The 15112-nt window shown below is 44.1% G+C and overlaps 1 protein-coding gene across 2 annotated transcripts in view; it reads right to left on the reverse strand.

Annotated features, from left to right (window-relative positions):
- The window catches only part of SLC26A8 (solute carrier family 26 member 8), a 35915-nt gene continuing 20803 nt past the window's right edge, over positions 1 to 15112 (reverse strand). For both annotated transcript variants that reach the window (XM_075910171.2, XM_075910170.2), the window contains exons 10-20: positions 14206 to 14319; positions 12626 to 12703; positions 11556 to 11651; positions 10716 to 10822; positions 8141 to 8210; positions 6914 to 7006; positions 6690 to 6824; positions 3987 to 4370; positions 2243 to 2297; positions 1923 to 2110; positions 1 to 508 (exon numbers count right to left, since the gene is read on the reverse strand). In XM_075910171.2, coding sequence (XP_075766286.2) covers positions 287 to 508; positions 1923 to 2110; positions 2243 to 2297; positions 3987 to 4370; positions 6690 to 6824; positions 6914 to 7006; positions 8141 to 8210; positions 10716 to 10822; positions 11556 to 11651; positions 12626 to 12703; positions 14206 to 14319 — 1542 coding nt within the window. In that variant the 3' untranslated portion in view covers positions 1 to 286. The remainder of the gene's footprint in view (positions 509 to 1922; positions 2111 to 2242; positions 2298 to 3986; positions 4371 to 6689; positions 6825 to 6913; positions 7007 to 8140; positions 8211 to 10715; positions 10823 to 11555; positions 11652 to 12625; positions 12704 to 14205; positions 14320 to 15112) is intronic.

Genomic DNA, 15112 nt, shown 5'->3' on the forward strand with positions numbered 1-15112 from the left:
ACCTGTGAAAATCCATTTAATGGATACAAAGGTTAAAACAGCTGCTGAGTAGTCCCTCTATCTGAAAGTACTGAAGAGTAACTTTTATAAGCATTGCTAGTTCCCTTAAACCATCAGCATCATTGGACAGATTGGCTAGTTGACTATTTCAATAACTTTGAAAGAGACAAAGGCAAAAAACCCATAAGAAAATGCACGCAAGAACTATGTGAACTGTGTAATATCGGCACCTCTTCCCATGTACTGAACTAGGATTCCCTGTTAGCTTTTGTGCATGCCTTATAATTTAGGGATCACTGGCATATTTCCACTTCTGTTCCCACTCCTTATCTCTGTCACCCGGCTTAATGGGTGGTGCCTCATACTGCTGAAATTCGCTCATATCTGCTTCACTTTGGAGTGAGTATGTGCGGAAGAGATCTGATATCGGCTCTTCATTTAAAATTTCACTACTGGTAATCCTTAAAGAGGAAATATCTTTGTTGTTATCAGAGTGCAGACTTCTCTCCTGAAACAAACAAGCAATGTCCTTTCATGAGTTGCCCAATGCCAAGATACTGGAATTAAAAGCCTCGCCACCAACCCCCCCCACACACACCCTACTCCCTTGCACTTCCCCTGAAAAGACTGAAGTGATCCAGAATAATTTAGAAAAAAATAAAACTTCTGAATTGCCCATGCAGATTCCTTGATCTATCAGCTAAGTGGAGATGCATTAAAATTATGTCGCCAGCAAGATCATCTTTGCTATAACTCACATCCTGATACATCCCTTGCTAACATACACAAAAATGATGCATTTTGCCCTATAATATCTTCTTAAATTTCCAGTGTAATTTCATCCAAAATGATCTCAAAGTGGCACCACAAACTATATGCACATAATGGTCACGTTACCAACCAATGAAGTGCAGCAATCTCTTCTGGAGTGAGGGCAAGTCTATACTTAAAAAGCTGTGCCACTGTAGCACTTTCATGGAGAAGTTCTACACTGAAGGACAGTGCTATCCCATCAGCTTAATTAATCCAGCTCTGTGAGAGGCAGTAGCTCTGTTGGTGGGGGAAGCTCTCTCATTGACAGAGTGCTGTGTAAGCTACATCACTCAGTGCTAGGGACAAAAATTATTTACATGCCCATATGACACAATTATTCCAAAGTAATTCTGTAGTAGAGAGCCAGGAATAGTTGTCTATCAACACGCAGCAACAGTATACAACAGTTTAGGAAGGGAAGTGGGAAAAAATGCTGTGTGTATTTGAAATTGTAGTAGGGAGGCTGAATTTATCTAAGTAGATAAGGATGATAGGATTAGTTCCTTGATTTTTTAGAAGTGCCAGGGTATTTTCCCTAAATACGAGTGGTTTTCATTGCAACAAAATTCAGGCAGTCCCCAGGTTACATACAAGATAGGGACTGTAGGTTTGTTCTTAAGTTGAATTTGTATGTAAGTCGGAACTGGTACATATTGTAGGGGAAACTCTAGCCAAACATTTCTCCAGAGCTCAGTTTTATTCTCCCACACCTCACTTCCCTCAGTCCTTTATTCTCAAGCTGAGGTGTCCTACTTCAAAGTAGGAATAAGAGATCCTCCGGAATAGGGCTTTATTCCGGAGGATCGGGCCAGTCTAGACGCTTTTTTTCCGGCTTTTCCCCAAGCCGGAAAAAAAGCGGCGGACATGTTTATTTAAATCCGCGGGGGATATTTAAATCCCCCGTGGATTTCCCTATTCCCACTTTCAAAATTAGCATGCCCCTTCCAAAAGGGGCCAGTGTAGACGTAGCCAGTGTGTAGAATTTGTTTTAAAGCAAATTGAGAATGGCACCTGGTCACAGCACTATACACCTTCTGAACTGCTTCACAAATATCAGTTAATGCAACAGGATCACGAGGCAGCATCCAGAACTAAACTGAGTAGCTCACCTTGTGTTCTTCTATCAGCCGTTCATCTAACTCTTGTTCAGGCTCTCCAATGCTGAGTTCCACCGTCTCTGGCCTTTGATTCTGTTCCAATGCAGCCAGCACAGCATCGTGCAGTGTTAGAAAGAACTGGGCTTTGGTGACACAACTGTCAAAGAAATCATTCTTCTCAAAGATTGCTATTACAGAGACTGTGAAAGAAACAACAACCAGTGCAGACAGGGTCACGTGAAGGACACGATTACAGCATTTCACTGAGCTTTAAAACTTATCTTTTTCTTACAAAAACCGGTTAACTACAGCAGAACCAATACTATACTCACTGTGGCAGCTGGCTATCAAGACTGAAATGCCAATATTCTGAAACATATGGAATATCTGTAGAGAGAATCCCATATCAATATTAGTGACAGTCATGCAGGATTGGGCCTGGCACCAGAAGACATGACATAAAAAGGAACAAAAGCTTTTGCTTATAACTTTCCTCTGAAGATCCCACTATTCTGGAACTTCAGGGGGTAGCTGAGTTAGTCTATAAAGTGCTAGCAGACCATTTGTTGTTTTTAAAGTTTATCCTGTACAGACTAACAAAACATGTAGACGGTATCATGAGCTTTCGTGGGCACAGCCCACTTTTTCAGATGGGTAGTGGGCTATGCCCACGAAAGCTCATGATACCATCTATATGTTTTGTTAGACTATTATAAAGTGCTACCAGACCATTTGTTGTTTTTTAAGTTTTTACTCTTCTGGAAGACAGTCCTGGCTCTTAGATCAGCCCAAGAGCAGCAGAACTCTCACAGCTCAAGGAATTATGACTTCAAAGAGCCAGGTCCCATACTGTACATCAAGTACCACAGTCTGCAGGATAGAAAGCTAGCTTTGCCAGTATTCAAATCAGTTCCTTTGGTTGTACAAGAAGTGAAGCTCCCATGATACAAAGCTAGTTGGAAATGATTCATTGCCCACTGCCCACACACATGTGCACACATACAAAATATGCCCCACAGTAAGCAATGGAAATGAGGACCTGCATCTTCAAACATAATCAGTAATGTTGAGTGCCTGGTTTTGGGTGCCCATCTTGAGACACCTTAATTTTAAAAACAGATTAGGTGCTCATTACTCCCTGAAAATCAGGTCCCTTTCTAATTGAGGTTCTTAAAATCATTAGTTGCTTCTGAAAAACCAAAGATCATCTTTAATATTTTAGGGGAATCGGTGAGAATCCCATTGCCATGGCATCTGCAGAGAAGTACAGCTGCAGGTACTGTATTTTCTCTAGAGAGACTGCCAGGGTTCTCACCTGAAGACTAAAAAGCTAAAGAAATGTACCAAAGGAAAAGTAGATAAAGCTGCAAGGAAAACAATAATGAACCAATGCCAACTGAAAGAGCAGCATTTTTGAATTTGCTCTCTCTCTCGGACTATTGGAGTAAGATAACTTTTAAATATCCAGAAAAACCAAAAATGCTCAGGTGTGCTAGAGACAGCAACGATATGGACACAGACTTAAGGAAGAACAGGTTAACTTACAATAAGGCATATTCCAACAGTCAATAAAACATCCTAGGGAATGGATTAGGTCTCTCCCACTTTGGAAACGAGATTCAGCACTTGGAGTGTCCCAAACAGGATTGCCTCCTGGAGGCTATCATGAAGTACAAAGCCCTGAAGTTCCAAAACAACAGGCCCAAGGGCTAAAGAAATATGCCAAAGTGCCCAGTTTGCTGTGTAAAGGGCAAAAAATAATGAGCAGAAATGAGCGGGAGGGGGATACGTGAGAAATGTAAAGGGATTTGAGTTGAAATAATCTCAGGTATTATTAGTGACACAGGTAAGGACATTGTTGCATCTGCCTTTCAGATTGACAATATGCTTTGAAACTATAGCCAGAGAATTTGTGTGGGTCTTGGAAATTACACATTTGTAAAAACAGACCCATCCCATTAAAGTCAATAGGAACTGATGTGGGTGCTTACATAATAGGTAACTTTAGGGTAACAGAAAGCAACTGAGTTTGAGCAAACTTCAGTTTCGGCTTTCGCATGCACTCAAGTTACTTGCCTGTCTCAGTAAATCTGAAGCTTGCAAATCCACAAACTGCACCATGCTGAAGTCTAAGATGATGGTGTGGATTGGACATGTTGAGAACTCCTGGGACTGCATCTGTACTGCTTCCTGACACAAGAGTGTTGTGGAAGTATCTACCCCGGGGTCTGAAGAATGCCATGTTCTCTGCCCTTCATCCTTTTTCTTCCCACTCTCAGGTCTCGCTGCCCTGAGCCTGATGGCTGGGGGCTGAACATGCGGTGGCTGCGACAGTCCAGTGGTGAGAGTCCCAGAACTGCGCTTGCTTTCAAACTTTGACCACCGGATCAAATTCAGGGAAGATGATGAAGACTCATTATCCCTGTGAAGTCGCTTCACCAGTTTCTCAGTATAGGGTATCTAGAATGGGAAAGTGGAGTCAAAGACCGTTAGGAGAATTGTGTCTAGAGCAGCGGTTCTCAACCTGTATGTCGGGAGACCCCGAAGTGGGTGGCTGCTTGCAATTCCATTTGAAGGGATTGCCAGGGCTGGCTTTAGACTTGCTGGGGTCCAGGGCTGAAGCCAAGGCCTGAGCCCCACCATATGGGGCTGAAGCTGAAGCCTGAGCCCCACTGTCTGGGGCTGTAGCTGCAGGCTGAGGTCTTCAGCCCTGGGCAGTGGTGCTCAGATTACAGGCCCCCCCACCAGGGCTGAACCACTTGGACTTTGGCCCCCGCACCTGGGGCAGTGGAGCTCAGGCCGGCCCCGTCTTTGGTCCCCCTTCCTGGGGTCCGATAGCAATTTTCGTTGTCCGAAGAAGGTCACGGTGCAATGAAGTTTGAGAACCTCTGTCTAGAATTTCTCTTGTTGTAGCTGTGGCAGCATTGCCAGTCATTTGATATATTTCCTCTCTCATGGGAGAAATACCTTTGTAATGATGGTAAATAGAGCACTAAGCAACACCAGTATATGCGTCACTAGGAGATAGACGGAAGCCTTGGTTGTGTTCAGCCGAGTACAGTACCTTCAGCTACCCTAGAAGTGCTGTGTTAGCCTAGTCCTGCATACCTTGAAGTTGCTTATTATCATTGAACGTGGGCCACTAATTTTATGTTCCATTTTTAAAAAACAGAAGCAGGTTTACAAAATTTTATGCAGCGTATTCTTCCCCTGTCAGATAAAGCAATGAGATAATGGAGACAGGGTTATCATTTTTCCCTTAATAGTTTGAATATATGCTTCTGTGGTTTAATTTTTAAGTCCAATCCTTGTTATGGTTCCTTTGTCTCCCCATCCCCAACCCCTTCTAAGTCTAGTTACCCAGCCAACAATTTTAACACAATTCCTTTTTTGAAAAAGGTCAAGTTTGTAATACTGAATAGCTCCAAGTTTGGCCCTTACACTAGCAAAAGAGTTAAAAGCAGCTGACAGGTTCACACGCGGCAACTTGGCACTTTGGAAGAAGATGGCAGTTCAAAGCCATCACTGACATCCTTCAGCAGCTCATTCACCCCCTATTGCTGTCCTCCATCCCTCTTCCACACAAGGGGTATTTGTTCTCTTTTACAAAGTACCACACATAGTTCAGAGAAAAAATATTGCCCTGAAATCTCATACATTTGCCTATCATAGAACACGAGAACTGGAAGGGACCTCGAGAGATCATCGAGTCCAGTCCCCTGCCCTCATGGCAGGACTCAGTACCGTCTAGACCATCCCTGATAGATGTCTATCTAACCTGCTCTGAAATATCTCCAGTGATGGAGATTCCACAACCTCCCCAGGCAACTTATTCCAGTGTTTCACCACCCTGACAGTTAGGAAGTTTTTCCTAATGTCCAACCTAAACCTCCTTTGCTGCAGTTTAAGCCCATTGCTGCTTGTCCTATCCTCAGAGGCTAAGGAGAACAATTTTTCTCCCTCCTCCTTGTGACATCCTTTTAAATACCTGACAACCACTATCGTGTCTCCTTTCAGTCTTCTCCTTTCCAAACTAAACAAGCCCAATTCTTTCAGTCTTCCCGCATAGCTCACGTTCTCTAAACCTTTCCTCATTCTTCTTGCTCTTCTCTGGACCGTCTCCAATTTCTCCACATCTTTCTTGAAATGTGGTACCCAGAACTGGACACAATACTCCGAGGCCTAATCAGCACAGAGTAGAGCGGAAGAATGACTTCTCTGTGAATGCATCCCAGAATCATGTTTGCTTTTTTTGCAACAGCACCACACTGTTGACTCTGACACTGTCAAATTCAGACTATGGAGTGTGCTTCTGACAACAGAAGGTATAAATAGCCAGTGAGCTTGTAATATGGATAAAAAAAATCCTCTGATGATGGAGATTGTGGCTGGCAGGATTTAAAGTATTTAGTGGCCACGCAGTGGCCGGGATCTCGGATTAGGAGTGTCTAGAATTCAGATTGCCATGGACGTTCATTGAGAAAGGAAAGTAAGTCCCTGGCAAGGCACCTAAGTCCTTTCAGCCCCAGAAAGGAAGGTAAAGATGGTGGGTTTCCTCACTGCTGGTCAAGTCAATCAACAAGTAAACTTTAAATTGATCCATCATGGAAATATAAACATACTAAGGGTTGTGAGCAAATATAAGGCTTGTTCTTGTTATTTCTGGTTTGCAAATGTATGCAAATTTATATGTAATTAGGTATGGCTTTCAGGTTTCTGGCTAGTTAATGACATGTCCTTCAGTGTCATAAAGTCTGGGTGTTAGGTAAGGTAGCTGACCCTGGGTAATGGTTCAGGTGGATCACAAACACAGGCACAGTTCAAATCCTTTCTCTCCATTTCCGTGCTAGACAGACTAACTGAGATTAAAGCTCTCATTTCGTTTTCATCGAGGGGCACTGCTTTCATATCCATCTGCAAAAAGACAGACAGTTTATCAGATATGATTGTGTTTCCAGCGGAGGAGGTTAGAAGCAGACGGTGAATGGAAAAGTGGTGTTTACCTTACGTAACAAGTAGCTTTTGAAATGTCTCATATTTGCAAACGAGATGGAGGAACAACACTGGAAGATTTTAACACCTTCAATTTCTGCTACCTGGAAGATAAAACATGAGTTTTGTGCTTATGCTAGAAAAATGATCCAATGCTGACATTCACAATGGCTCTTCCTCTTAGCAGGACTGAAAACATTTTGGCTGCAATAGTGTAGACAAAGCCACACTCTTTTCAAAACTCATCACTGAAAACACCCTTCCCCTTCTTTGCACCAGCCTTTGTTACTTCAATTTTCCCTTTTTTTGCAGCCTCATGAATTTAACAATAAGGAGGGTAAATGTAAACTGTTAATAGCAGCATTATCCAGATCTGCACAGAGCAAGGTTAGCAAAATTATGGTAAAAATGCCCTGCTGTTGCTACCCCTGCTGGGAGAATTTTTAAGAAAGTCTTCTACAGACATAGCCATTATTGACATCTGTTGTGAAAAAATGTGTCATTTTCCTAGCACAGATGAGGGCAGCAGGTCAGCAATAAATTCTGCATCGTTCTAACAATGACAGGGAGCAAGTTTTTCATTGCAGGGGTAGCCTGTATCAACAGAATGAGCTCCCAAAGTAACAAGTCAGACCCATTTCCCTTTCTGGGGAAATCTGTATCACTCTTCGCTGTGACTGTTCAAAGACTCTTCCAGCTTTTCAAGGCTTGAAGTAAATGAAGTGATGGGTCACTCATAGGTATCCAAGGGTATGTCTAGACTACATGCCTCTGCCGACAGAGGCATGTAAAATAGGCTACCCAGCATAGTCAGTGAAGCGGGGATTTAAATATTCCCGGCTTCATTAAAATAAAAATGGCTGCTGCGCTGTGCCGGCTCAGCTGATCGCCGGCACAGCACGGCCGTCAAGACGTGGATCGGTCGACAGGGGAAGCCTTTGTCAACTGCTCCGTTATGCCTCGTGGAATGAGGTTTACAGGAGCGGTCGACAAAGGCTTCCCCTGTCGACCGATCTGCGTCTTGACTCGCATGCTGTGTTGATGATCAGCTGAGCCGGCACAGCGCAGAGGTCATTTTTATTTTAATGAAGCCAGGGATATTTAAATCCCTGCTTCATTGACTATGTCAGGTAGCCCATTTTACATGCCTCTGTCAGTAGAGGCATGCAATCTAGACATACCCCAAGAGATGAAGCTGGATTACAGAGAGGGACTGAGTATTGGGTTTTTTCTCTTACTGCTTTGTAGTCAGATAAACTTCTGTATATATCTGTGTTTGGAATGTGGCCCAGCATCACAATCTTCATTCTGAAATGAGATGTTTATTAGGTTTCCTTAGAGTAGAGAGAAACACCAGCACCATCTAATATTTTTGTTACCATTCCTATCTTCTTTATTGGGTACACCAGCTGTGGTTTAGGGGGTGACACACAGAAGTACCTTCACCTCAAACCTTGAAACCTCTAGAAAGATCTCTTTCAAGGCATGGAATACTCCAGGCAAGGGTATGTAAGAAAGCATTTAGTCTCTCCCTCCTCCGAATCCAATATATTCTGCCAAAGAAGAGGGGAAGGAAGAGCTACTCCAGGACTACTCAACTTTGGAAGCCCCGGGGGCCAAATTGATACTCACAGCACATGTCAAGCACTGCAACTTAAATGTGGTTGTTTATACAAATAGCTTCTTTCACACAATGCCCTGGCGCTCCCTGCACCTCCTCCGAGGGGGCTAGAAATGCCGACACCCTGCACCCATCTGTTCCAGCCAGCCTGTCCGCTTGCGTCTTTCAGTGCTCATCCCACCTGGGAGACGCCTCGCAATGTGGAGCGTGTTCCCAGAGGAGGCCATATTCAAAGGATCCCACCCATGGGCCGCATGTTGAGCCCCGCGTAAACCCAAACAGCATTGCAGGTCACAAACAAATGGACCACGGGCGGCATGTGGCCCACTAGTTGCAGGTGGAGTAGCCCTGAGCTACAGTATAGCTAGAGCAGGGCTGGGCAAGTAAGGCCCAGGAGCTGGATGTGATCTCCCTAATAATTTGATCCAGCCCGCAGACTGCATCGGGCTGCTTACTATTTATGTCCTGCTGTCAGTGCCACAGAATTTCTAGGAGGGAAACTTCCAGGAGAAGCCTACTTAAAGGGCTTGCAGCTCCCTTTCACAGCACTATCCTGGCAGCAGCTGGAGCTATGAGCCTTTTAAATGGCAGCAACAAGCCTGGCTGCAAGCTCTTTAAAGAGGGCCCTACTGCCTGAGCCACCTCCTAGAAATTCTGTGGCACCAGCAGCAGGACATAAATAGTAAGTGGCCAGATGCAGCCTGTGGGCCAGATCACATTGTTAGCAGGATGGATGCAGCCTGCGGCCAGATCTTGCTCAGCCCTGCAATGGAGGGGACGTAATCTCTCTCCATATATATAAAAATGTTTTTCCTACCATGTGACAGAATGATGTCATCAGGCCCTACCAGGGGGGTTTTGTGGCCTGAGAGCAGGGGGTTGGTGCAGGGTTGGCTTTACTATGAGGCGAACTGAGGTGCCAGACTGGGGGGTGGGGGGGAACAGGGGGCGTCACTAGGACCCAGAGAATTAAGACCTTTCAAAGTTTTGGCCCAAGCGAGGGGTCATGGGGGCATCGTTTGAGCTCCCCGGTTCAGGTGCCAAAATGTTGTGGGCCGGCCCTGGGTTGGCGAGCGCAGTGAGCAGTGGGCAGCCCCCTAGATTCATTAGTAAGAAATGACAGCTAACAAAATTAATGGAATGGTCCCAGCCAGAGAAAATTAATGCTAACCCTGAAGCTAGAGTTTGTGTGTAATTACCCTGTACTCAAAGAAATCCATTTCCTGGAAACTTTTCTCATTCTTTAGAATGTTGTTAGTACGCATTCCCACTTTTGGCAAATTCACAAGCAGTAACAAACCACTCACATTAGTGGAGAGCATATTTAAATGAACAGTTATCCAGAACTACTCTCTCAACTACTCATCCAATTCAAAGGCTAGGTCAAGAAAACCATGCTGCACAAAAGTGTAAGCTAAGTTTCAACTTGAAATAGTTTCATCATTGTGACCTTCTGAAGGAAAGTCTTAGGAACCACCTAGGATCAAGTCAACTGAGGGCTGTAATACTTCACTCTTTCTGGTTGTTAGCTTGGTAAGAGGGTGCTGGATGATATTTAGTGGCTGTGATATACAGGATGTCATACTCAATGAATTGATGGTCCATTCCATCCTCACCTCTACAGAAGTCTATCCGTGTAAATCTTTAATAAATGGGGGCATGAAGGTTTTACAGAAGAGTTTTGTTCTGTTGCAATAATAGAGAAGGGTCCCTTTAGTGTTGATCTTGAATAAGCTGACCTCCCCCGGAAATAAATGCATATATTGAGAAGATACGTTGAGTCAGAAATATCAATGACCCCCTTAGGGATAATTTTGGAATAAAGACACAATTTACCACCTTATTCTTATAGAAGACTGTGTAAAGAGGGTAGGTGATTAAAGCAAGCAGGTTGCTGACTTGCCTGCCTGATGTTATCACCATGAATGGTCCTCAATCTGATGACAGAGGGCACCCTTTCCAGAGGGTCAAATGGACAGTCCATCAGTTAAGCCAGGAGGTTAAAACTCCCCAAAATGTACCAGTTCACGCACAGATGGCAAATCATTAGACCTCAGGAAAACATTGATTGAAGGGTTTACCTCACAAGCTCAAAACCACTTCTGTACTGGCCTGAGACAGACTGCTAGCCCCAAAACAATACCTTTAAAGTAAACTTTATGCCCTGCTTCAAGGGTAGCAAGACCCAGTACCTGTGAGACCTAACGGTGATGATGAAGAAGGTGAATCCCATTGAGATGGCCAAGCCAATATCAAGACCAAGACACAAAACGGCTGCAAAAGTCACAATCCAAATAACCTTTGAATAAAAGACAGGGAGGACAATATTAACTACTGAAAAGCACAAACACGAGGAACACAAACAGTGAACCCATGTAACCTGCTCTATCTCAGTCACCAAAGACAGCAGCATTCACTCAATCAAACCAATAATTCAGCTGCATCTGGGACTGATGGCTGGACCTGAGATGGTTTCCCTTTGGCAGACCTAAGGTACAGGCCCTATTGGCTTTTCAGTTGAACTCTTCTGGGCAGCAGTATCAGACTGGATGTATTATTATATTATCATTAGACGACTGACCCAGCATTGCTCAGGTGGTTAACTCAATTTTTGTTTTTCGTTTGTTGATTTTTTTCTTGCTTTCCATTAAAGATATTCTGTTTTGGGAGAAACTTTCTTAAATAGATTTGTTCTTTTTAAAAAAACATACAGAGCAATGTAGCCGTGAAACAGGGCATGGGCTGGTTTGGGTGAGAACTGTTTTGCTAAGAGCGCTTGTAAACATCCAGCTCTGCTAACCTGAAGTCACCCACATAGTACATCAGTTTGCCTCCGCTAACGTTTTGAGCCAATAAGCAATTCTGCTCATACTGAAGTAGCTGCAAGTTAATTTGTAAAATTGTTTTGCTGAATCAAACAGCTGCAACCTGTGGACCGGGGAACCATCTATCCAAGAGCAGCTTAATTATTTGCTCTGTAATCTCCTGGAAAAGCACCCCCCCCAGACTCTGTGTGAGTCTATCACACTTACAAAATGAGACTTATCCTGTCTCCACAGGGTGGGGATGTCCATAAATTTCTCAAGAAATGGGAACATGTTGACCATTACAATAGCAGCAAGTACAGCCTATGAGACTCAAAGAAAAATAGTATTTATTCTCCTGTTAATTCTTTATTGGAATCTAAACATACTATGCAATGGATACCTTGACCATAGCTAGATAAATTGCTAAGTTAAGGTGTTAAAATACCTAGATTTCAATCACTACCATGACTGCATATGGCTAATAATTTTCTTCTGATCTGTAAATCCCTATTGAATTTGTGTATAATCTCTTGTCTAGTTTCACAGGAATGTTTGCAAAAGTAACTGCACTGTCTGTCGAAATGCTGTGTGTTCCCTTCCACTGCAGTACTCTTTAATAAACCACTGCAAATAGCCTTATGCATCTTGAAACACTAAGGGAGGGCCACACCGACCCCACAGAAAATCTGCTGTTAAAAGGACTGTGTTGCATGACTGGGGGAGAAGTAACTGCCCGTGTTACCTCATTGAGGTTTAACTGTTAATTCGAACTTAGGGGTTTATCTTGGAATCGCGCTTCTCTGCCACGTGTAGATGCAGGCAGTTACTTTGGACTAGTCAGTTTCCAAAATGGCGACCGGCCAGGAATATGCTAATCAAGCGCAGGATATTTAAATCCTGCGCTTCATTAGCAATTTTGGTCGCCCTCATTAGCCTCCCTAGTGCGAACTAGGGGGCTAGTGTACACGTACCCATAGTGTAGACAAGCTCTAAGAGCTTCCAAGATAGGTGACTAAGATAACAAAGTGAAATCTTTTTTTTAAATGACAGATTCTAGCTATGAAGTTTCTTTTATGCGTGAGGTAGAGATAAAACTCTTTCTAAACATCCAGAAATGGGCCAAAGATACAAAATTTTCTATCTGGATTTTCAGCCCCATATATTTTAGGGATTTTGATCTGTGATTTTGCTTTGAAACCATTAACTGTAGTGTAATACTGGATGCATTCTGGAAAACTTCTGTATTATGCTTCATTATGGGAGCAGTCTACTTACACTGTTTCACATTCACTTACATTAGGCAGAGATTGGAAAAAGTGTCCTAGTTTCAGCACAACCACTAACATGATGGATGCTCCAATTAGTGCTGCAAACTGAACAGAAATATTGCGTTAAGAGATGCATTCCAGAGCTGACCATGTCTTGCTCCTCCGCTGAGTTCCTCGGAAATATCAAAGGTTGTACAGCCACCAGCAGCACATCTGACTGAGGAAAGATACTAATGCTGGATTTCATGCTACAATGGGACACAGGACTTCAAAAGTCCTATTACTGTGTCACACCCTGTACCCTGAAAGATCCAGCTTTTCTTGTGCTTCTCATCCCCTTGGCCTAATCCAGCGGTCATCAACCAGTCGATCGGGATCTACTGGTAGATCTTGGAGCCTCTGACAGGGGATCCTGACCGGTTTGGCCAAGAGGTGATCAAGTGCCGGCACTTCAGCTGCCCCTCCCACCACAGCTGCTCATCTCCTGCCCTTTGCCTTTTAGCTGCCCCTCCCTTGGGGAACCTCCTGCTTTCTGTGCAGGGCAGGGAAGGGAGAAGAGGGGGGGTGCTGATGTCAGGGTGCCCTCTCCCCACTCTGTATCCACAAAGCAGAGAAGGGGCCCAACAGGACTTGGGATGGAGTGTGCTGGCTACTTTAGGGAGTGGTGCAGGGCCAGGGCAGGGGTAAGCCTGCCTTAGCCCCACTGCATCACCAACCAGGAGCCACCTGAGGTTAGCAGTGTCCAGCTGGAGCCCACATTCCGAACTCCTACCCCAGTCATGAACCCCCTCCTACTCTCCAAGCCCCGAGCATCCCTGCATCCAAACACCATCCCTGAGCCTGCTCCTAGAACCCCTCCTACAGCCCAACTGCCTGCCCCAAGAGCAGCTCAGAGCCCCTCTCACACTTCAGATCCCTTAAATCCAAGACCAGAGCCTGCGCCCCAACCCTCTGCCCCAGCCTGATGAAAGTGAGTGAGGATGGGCAAGAGAGGGAGAATGGAGTGAACAGGGGTGTGACCTCGGAGACGGGGAGGGAAGGAGGCGGGGCCAGGGTATTTATATTTGAGGTAGATCCTGGATTGCACTTAAATTCAAAAAGCGATCTCGTGCTTTAAAAGGTTGGAGACCACTGGCTTCATCCCACTCATAAGATTTGGAAAGAGTTTGGTGACATTGCATACCACTCAGACATATTCGCCTTTTCAGCTGCAGGACTGTTTGCCTACAAAGGGTACAAAAGCAGCAAGATTTGAGACCTCCTTCAAGTAAGGAAAGGACAAAGGAAACCCTATGCCTCTGATTGCAAGACCATCACTAACATGTCTTAGCATAGTAGAAGCAGCAAATGTAGATGTTTGTGCAGATGGCTAGAGATACTGTGACAAATACAGTAGTATGTGATTATATAATTAACAACTTTACAGGGGCTTCAGGGGATGGAATTAACATTGCACAGGCATAACTGTGAAATGTGGTGTTTACAGAAATCTGTAAATTGTTGAGAGGAAAATCATGTCTTAATGGAATTATACTGATCCTAGATGAGAATCTGGAAGCTTGACCTTATGATCAAGTGTTGCAGCTCATAAAACCAACCCAACTTGCCTGTGTTTTTCCACCTGTCTTCTCCTGAATGACAGTCCCAGAAATAGCACAGCTGATGGCAAAGCTTTTGAAAAATGAACTGAAGACATTGCATAGCCCCACAGCCATGAGTTCCTGTAAAACACAAACAAAGCAAAAACCACACAACCCCCAAACTCATTACTGATCATAGGAACTGTGGCTTTTTTAGGAATGATATTTCATTATGTTCCCACTTATTGGATGTCCCCCTGCACTGCTAAGCTTTGGGAACTGTCTGGAAAGCAGTGCTTGTGAGGGTGTTCCCTTTCATGGTACCACATGTCCATACGTGATGCTCTGGCCTCAACAACTTTTATTCCTTCTTCTAAAAGAGTCCTCTGAGCATGAACTCTAGCACCCTGAATGACACCCCAGTTAACATGCACAGCAAATGCACCTATGCAAACCCTGGGTGCAAGTGACATTCCATTTGTATTCATCCCTGAAAGCTACAAGAAGTCACCCTGACTTCCTAACTGCCTTAGTTCCATCCTAATGAAATCTTAATGCCTCCATAACAAGGTGAATTTGAAATGGCACAAAGTTGTTAGTTACCAGCTATAGTGCACTAGAAATAATGGAGTTTGGGGTCAAAGATTTCCTGTCTCATCACTCCAGACAGAAAAGATCCTTACACCAACAGGTGGCTACAGAAAGGAAGGAAATGTGGCTTTTCTGCCTTTTTTATAACCTTAGCTATTAATGTTTGGATGCTGTGGAGCCTTATCAGTAGGCACAGCTCTCTGAACAGGTTCCAAAATTCACTGGCATAAGTTGGGGGTGCATCCTCAACCAGGAATATACAGAGGTCAGGTTGTAGAAGTTATTTTAGCCCAGCCTTACCTCCCCCCTCCCTCCCACTATTCACATTTATCTTTCTTCAGAT

Source organism: Pelodiscus sinensis, chromosome 27 (genome assembly GCF_052426305.1).
Source record: "Pelodiscus sinensis isolate ZL-2025 chromosome 27, ASM5242630v1, whole genome shotgun sequence".
Classification (NCBI taxonomy): domain Eukaryota; kingdom Metazoa; phylum Chordata; order Testudines; family Trionychidae; genus Pelodiscus; species Pelodiscus sinensis.